Below are 7,215 nucleotides of genomic sequence, written 5' to 3'. Positions count from 1 at the left end.
TCCATATTAGTTTAATTCCATATAATTTTTATGTTTGTTTTTTACTTTTAAAAATTAGCACATTAAAAATATTTTGAGATCATGTCGAGAAAGATAACTTGCAGCATACCTTTCATGGAATGTGATTTTATCTTCTGACCCCAATCTTGTGTCTACACAAGGAGCAAGTTGCATGGTTGGGTAATTACTGGATGATTTTGAGATATGCAAGGGGGGAAAGGAAGGCTATGGCCAAGAAGCTGGAAAAGCAATAAAAGCTGCTTGAGTTCACTAAAAATGAGTCATTCATTTGACAAACTTAAAAATGATATTTTTATTGCCCTGATAATTGGATCTGCTCAGGCAGCTGAAATGACCATCTGGGTTGTGTGTGTCCAGGCTGTGTTCAGGCGCACTCCAGGTGCACTGCTTGGCTAGCAGTTGACACATCAGCCTGCCCAACTCTGCTTCCTTTTGTTATTGTTTGTTTTGTTATTGTTATTGTTTTTCTTGAGCTATTTGGCCCACGGTTCTGGTTCTCTGCTATGGTTTCTTTTTAAGTAGTCAGGTTATTTGCTCTGGGTCTCTGTTACTTGTGGAAGATTCAACCCTAAAGGGGAACTGAACCCTTGTTTCTCTACCTGATAGATGGAGCCTCCAGATAAGTTTTCATTTAAAAAAAGTCTACTCCCATGCTATGCTCTGGCTCTACATTTGTTTCTACATTTTAGATCATTTCTGGTGAATATAAAGAGGTTTGGATTATCTTTTATTGAAATGTCAGATTAGTGCCTCCAATTTCATCACTTGTAAATTATGTTTAGATGTTTTTAAATGAATGCATATTTTTTCTGCTAATATATAATTTGCACTGAACTGGTTTGGGAAACAATGCCAAATGTTATCTGTGTCTGCTTCTTAGTGGAGTTAACTAGTAAGGTCAAAGATCCAAACAGATTGTTTTGCAAGGTATAGTGACACAGGGATACTGGAGCCAACCCACCTGGGTTTGTATCCAGCTCTGCCTCTTACTAGCAGTGTGACCATGGGCAAGTGACTCAGCTCTCTCTGAGCCTCGGTTTCCCCTCTCTAAAATGGGATAACAATAGTAACCATCTTCTAGAGTAGTTGAAAGATTAGATGAGTTAACATGCTGAAAATAGTACCTGGCACATAATGCTTAGCAGGTGTTAATTGTTTTTTTAATCACTATTATTATCCTGTTGGTGATGATTGAATCCATGGAATGGAAGGTTTACATACTCACTGTTTAAATGTAATTCTCTACTGGGTGAAGTAGATTGGACACTATGGAGGCTTGGGTAGAAAATAAAGACCTGAGAATTCAAAACCAGTAGGAGTTTTGCATATGGTGTGTATGTAGACAAAGTGTTAACTCTAATAAGTTACATTTTTAAATATTACATATTATATACCTGTTGTACCTTCTTAAAGATGATTCTTTTTAAAACATAAATACTATTACTAATATATATATATAAGCAAATAATAAACATTATACAGTAAATATAGAGCATAGTCACTAATTGTTATGAATGTTATCTGTTATCTTCTTATCTTGTAGAACTCTTCAACAATAAGTACATTTATTAAGAACCATGGCTTTAAAAGTGCTACTAGAACAAGAGAAAACATTTTTCACCATTGTAGCTTTGCTAGCCTATTTGGTAAGTCAACTCTACTTTCATAAGAATGTGGTGAGCCCTGGTTGGTGTGGCTCAGTTGGTTGAGTGTCGTCCCATGTACCAAAAGGTCGCTGGTTTGATTACAGGTCAGGGCACATGCTCACATTGCAGGTTCGATCTCTGATTGGGGCACGTGCAGGAGCTGATTGATGTTTTGCTCTCTCTCTCTCTCTTCCTCTCCCTCTCTCTCTAAAAATATATATCAATAAATAATAAAAAAAGAGAGTGGTGGAAGAATTCATATACATAGTACCCAAACTGTTTTCTATGTCTGATTCCATATTTTAAAATTTGCTTTCAAATTGCATTTTATAATTGTTACATTTAATTAATAAATCAAAGATTGCTCCTGAGTCTGGACTTTTGTAACAATTGTCAAAATTATATTTTATTTTTACTTGCAGCCCCATGACAGTTATTACTTTGGGTTTACAGGCATTCCCACAGCACCTAACAAGACCATAGAGTCTGACTTGGAGCCCATGACTCACACAGTTTGTGAAGTATTTAGAATTGATTTTTGAAAGTTCTGTTATTTTAATATAGTTATTTATATTCTAGGTTCCAAAAAGCATTAAGGATAGATGGAGGATTTTCATGATTGAAAGCTTGACACAAAAGATCTATGAAGGTTTTAAAAAGAATTGAAACTTATTTAGTTTGAAGATATAATTATGATCTACAACTATAAAAAGAATTATTTATATTGAAGGCAGTACTCAAAGTCTTCTTGGAAGACAAAATAAGAGGAAATGGGGTCCATTTAGAGTCTGAGATTCAGGCAGATATAAGGAAAGCTTCCTTTCTTTCAGTTGAGGTAGTGAAACATTGGAATGAAGGAGGAGGTTGGGTAATGTCTTTCTCAAAACCATTGCAGTTGCTTTGCAGTGGGAGGGAATCTCTTACCTCTCTCAAATAAAACCAAACTCCTCTAAGATTGGTAGTCAAGGACAGTGAAGAGAGGCAGGAGGAGATTACTAGACCTTTAGCCCCAAATCATGTTGTAGGCCTAAATTCCACCATGAACTCTCCCTTCTGCCTGCTCAGGAGGTTCCGTCTTTGTTTTTATATAAGGAGGCTTGCCGATATCCTTACAGATATTTCTGCTACAAGGTGGAGGTAATTTGTACTGAATAATTGCTCATTATTATAGCCATCAAAAACAATTCAGTGTGTACCTGTGTGTGATAGGCTTTATCCATAACAGCAGTCACTGTTCTCCCAGTACTTCCTAGAGGTTTTTAGCTTTCATTTTGGAAAACAAAATTATAGTCAGGAATGTCATTGAGGGCATTTCTGCTAACGATGAAAGGTTGAACTGAATGTTGTCACCAATCTGAAATTCTATTATTTCGGACAACTTTTCCCCCCACAAAATACTGTTAAGAAAACAGAATAACACAATTTTGTATGATGATCGTATATAAAGTGAATTTACTGTTTTTAGATAAAATAAGAAAAAAAGGCTATATTTTGAAAATTACTTACAACCTACGTTTTTGCCAAAATAGATAATCTTTCTATTTAAGTCCTATGCTGTGAACCAAAGTATATTTAAATGGTTAAATGGTAGTCAATAAGCATATAAGTTCATATTTACATAGTACTTTTAATTTGAATCATTCAGAGTGTTTGGCTACCATTGTCATCTTCATCATCAAGAGTTTTACTGATCTCAAGATTGTCAGAAGTTATCGAAAGACAATCTCTAAATAAATGCAGTTCACCTGAAAAGGTTGAAATTTCTACATCAAAACTGGGTGGCAGATATGTGTAAAGGATAATAGCAAAATTCCTATAGCTATACTAATTAATTTCATTTATTTATTTATTCAATTCATTATCCTTGAATATGCTTATATTTCTTGATGATCAAAAATATAGTTTTGGAAATCAGAATTTTTGAGATTACAAAGGACCTTGGGTCTCTGCATGACTGTTCTTTTATAATCCTCCTAAAAAAGAGAGCAGCTCTTAAGGCATTTTCTACCTTGGGTCCTCAGAAATGTATCAGAGGAAGATAGCAGTTGATTCCAAGAAAAAGGGAACCTCATTCAGAGAATACAGAAAAGAATCAAACATATTGATTTGTTCCACTTACATATTCAAAAAGGTTTTTATTCCTAAAGTGAAAATTAAATTGGCCTCACTCTGACTTAATGTTTACATTCAGTGATTATGGGAATTATCCTGATGATATTGTTTCTTCCTTGCAAAAAAATGCAATTAACTTACTTTAATATAATGCTTTGTGAAACATTTTTTTTTCAGGTCTGTAAAGTGATTTGTGAAACAGGGGATTGTAGACAACAAGAATTCAAGGATCAGTTTGGAAATTGTGTTCTCTGCAAGCAGTGTGGACCAGGCATGGAGTTGTCTAAGGTATGGTATGCATGGTATAGTTGTAGATCTGTGTTTTTTAAATGTAGTATTTTTAGCTAAATTCTTTTCATTAATTACTAGTGAAGATGTGGACACCATGGCAGAATTCTTGGTTCATTGTGTCACTTTAGCCAAATAGAACACAAAAGAAGTAGATTCTAATAACCAGAATTCAATAAATGTCATTGTTTTATATAACTTAGTGTTTATTGTATTTTATTGAAAGACTAGAATTATTAAGATTTATTTGTATTAATTAAAAAGAATTGATAGTCTACTAAACATTTAAAAATAAAGCATTGATAACAGAAAGTGGTAATGCTCACATACTGAGACTTTTCTTTCTTAAAATGAATGTTACCCTCTGAGAATCTCAGAGGAAAGGCGGGGGTGACTGGGTGGGAAGAGATCAACCAAAGAACTTGTATGCATATATACAAGTTATTGGACACAGATAATAGGGTGATGAAGGCCTGGGATGAGGGGTGGGCTAGAAGAGGTCATTGGGGGGGAGAAAGGGGGCATATGTAATACTTTCAACAATGAAGATTTAAAACAAAACAAGAAAAATAAATAAATTGCAATTATGGAAAAAGAAATGAATGTTACCATTGCTAGTCAAGAAGTAGAGCTCAATGGTCTCTTAAGTAATGATGCTCCAAGAGAGCAGTTCTTTTCCAAACCAGGGTTTTGAACATTTGACAATGCAAGTATTATCAGTCTTCCCAAGTTGAGTGTATGTTACTCCCAGGGTCATTTTAAAATATATTCATTTTAACCATTATTTGTTAAGAAACACTGTGTGTGTGTTCTAGCATATTTCTAAGTCATGGATATTCTTGAGGCTCTTCTTTTTTGAGAGCAGGTTCAGAGCTATATATCTATTTGCTTTATTTTCTGACCTTTTGAAGATGTTACTAGTTGTAGAGAATTGATGTATCATTTTTTTGTTGTTCTAAATAAAGCATCAAAGTCTTCCTGTTAGAAAAGGAACAAAAGATTTTTCTTTTTATTTAAAGTTACTTTTAAAAGAGAAGTCCTTTGCCCCTACAGACTGCCATTATTTAAAGTTGAGTGTTGTCATTCATAGATTTTTGATCAATGATCTACAAACAGCAGAACACTAAGATTTATGCATTCCACAGTAATTCCTGGTGCAGGGCCTCTCTCTGGTTGTTGTGTTAGATAAGTGGTGGCTTTCCATATCCTGAGCTTTCCCTTTGGATTGAAACTGGCTGACCTTCACTCCGCCGCTGTGGCTCAGTGATTGAGCGTTGACCTATGAACCAGTTGGTCACCGGTCAGGGCACATGCATGAGTTTGTGGGCTCAATCCCCAGTAGGGGGCATGCAGGAGGCAGCTGCTCAATGGTTCTCGTCATTGATGTTTCTATCTCTCTCTCTCCTTTCCCCTTCCTCTCTAAAATCAATAAAAATATATTTTTTAAAAGAAAAAAATGACCTTCAAACTCTGTGTGACATCTACTTAACTACAGCATCTCAGCTGATATATTTTAATCTGTGGATTTTAGTAACATGCATTTTCAAAAAGATTTTGTTCTGTTTATATAAATACTAAAGGCCCAGTGCACGAAATTCATGCATGGGGGTGTGTGTCCCTCAGCCCGGCCTGCACCCTCTCCAATCTGGGACCCCTCGGGGGATGTCCGCCGGCAGTCGGACATCCCTCTCACAATCTGGGACTGCTGGCTCCTAACCGCTCACCTACCTGCCTGCCTGATCACCCCCTAACCACTCCCCTGCTGGCCTGATTGATGCCTAACTGCTCCCCTGCCTGCCTGATTGCCCCCAACTGCCCTCCCCTGCCAGCCTGTTCATCCCCAACTGCCCTCCCCTGCAGGCCTGGTCACCCCCATCTGCCCTCCCCTGCAAGCCTGGTTGCCCCCACCTGCCCTCTCATGCCGGCCATCTTGTGAGGGCAGCCATCTTGTGGCAGCCATCTTGTGATGATGTCACACGTGACTCCACCTAAGCTTTTATTATATAGGATTCTTTATAGAAGATCTGAATATCTAGGATCATTAAACAAAGTAGTTAAAAATCAACAGTGCCCATGAGGAAAATAGACTATGATATTTCCACCCCTCAAAAGTTCTTCATTTCCCAAATCTCTGTGAAAATCTAAATGAAACTTTACAGATGCCAAGTTGAGTAAATGATTTCTAAGAAATTGCTCCTTAACCTTCATCCTTTGAACTCAGAGACTATAACCTCAAAATTATTTCTGGAGAATCAAACCAGAGGGTGAAGGTATTATCAACTCTAATATTTTTTACTAGAGGCCTGATGCACGAAATTCATGCAAGGAGCTCGGCCCTCACAGCCCCAGCTGCCTTGGCTGGCCCTTGCAGCCCTGGCTTTTTCCGGAAGGTCATCTGGACGGTCATTCTACTGTTTGGTCTAATCAGCATATTAGCTCTTTATTATATAGGACTTTTAAAAAATCTATCTTCTGCCCTAGCTGGTTTGACTCAGTAGATAGAGCATCCAACTGCAGACTGAAGGGTCCTGGGTTTAGTTCCGGTCAAGGGCACATGCCTGAGTTGCAGGCTCGATCCCCAGTAGGGGGCATGCAGCAGGCAGCCAATGGATGATTCTCTCTCATCATTGATGTTTCTATCTCTCTCTCCCTCTCCCTTCCTCTCTGAAATCAATAAAAAAAAATATACAAAATAAAGTCAAGGGAAAAATTTAGTCTTTTGATTAAGACTAAACTTTTTATTAATTGTCAGATGACTACATTTACAAATAATGAATTGCTTTTTACCTGGGATGCTAAATATATTATAACTAGAGGCCTGGTGCATGAAATTTGTGCATGGGTGGGGGGGTCCCTCAGCCCGGCCTGCATCCTCTATAATCCAAGACCCTTCAGAGGATGTCTGACTGCCTCTCGCAATCCGGGACTACTGGCTCCTAACCGCTCACCTGCCTGCCTGCCTGCCTGATCACCCCTAACCCCTCTGCCTGCCTGCCTGATCACCCTTAACCACCTCTGCCTCACCCTGCACCCGGGACTCGGGCTTCGCTCCCTCTGGCCGGCCGCAGACATCCAGGACCCGGGCGGCTTTGCCTAGGTCAGCCGCAGCCGCAGGGGACCATGGGGCGGGCAGCTGATGTCCCTCTCC

At 38.2% G+C, this 7,215-nt stretch overlaps 1 protein-coding gene across 7 annotated transcripts in view; it reads left to right on the top strand.

The window, feature by feature from the left end:
• TNFRSF19 (tumor necrosis factor receptor superfamily, member 19) overlaps nucleotides 1–7,215 on the top strand; it is a 108,577-nt gene that overhangs the window by 19,807 nt on the left and 81,555 nt on the right. For all 7 annotated transcript variants that reach the window (XM_005877285.2, XM_005877286.2, XM_014548583.1 and 4 more), the window contains 2 exons: nucleotides 1,565–1,667; nucleotides 3,957–4,067. In XM_005877285.2, the coding sequence (XP_005877347.2) occupies nucleotides 1,599–1,667; nucleotides 3,957–4,067 (180 nt within the window). In that variant the 5' untranslated portion in view covers nucleotides 1,565–1,598. The remainder of the gene's footprint in view (nucleotides 1–1,564; nucleotides 1,668–3,956; nucleotides 4,068–7,215) is intronic.

The sequence above is a fragment of the Myotis brandtii genome, unplaced genomic scaffold (assembly GCF_000412655.1).
Source record: "Myotis brandtii unplaced genomic scaffold, ASM41265v1 scaffold516, whole genome shotgun sequence".
NCBI classification, from domain to species: Eukaryota; Metazoa; Chordata; class Mammalia; order Chiroptera; family Vespertilionidae; genus Myotis; species Myotis brandtii.
This window is presented reverse-complemented; position numbering and strand designations above follow the sequence as displayed.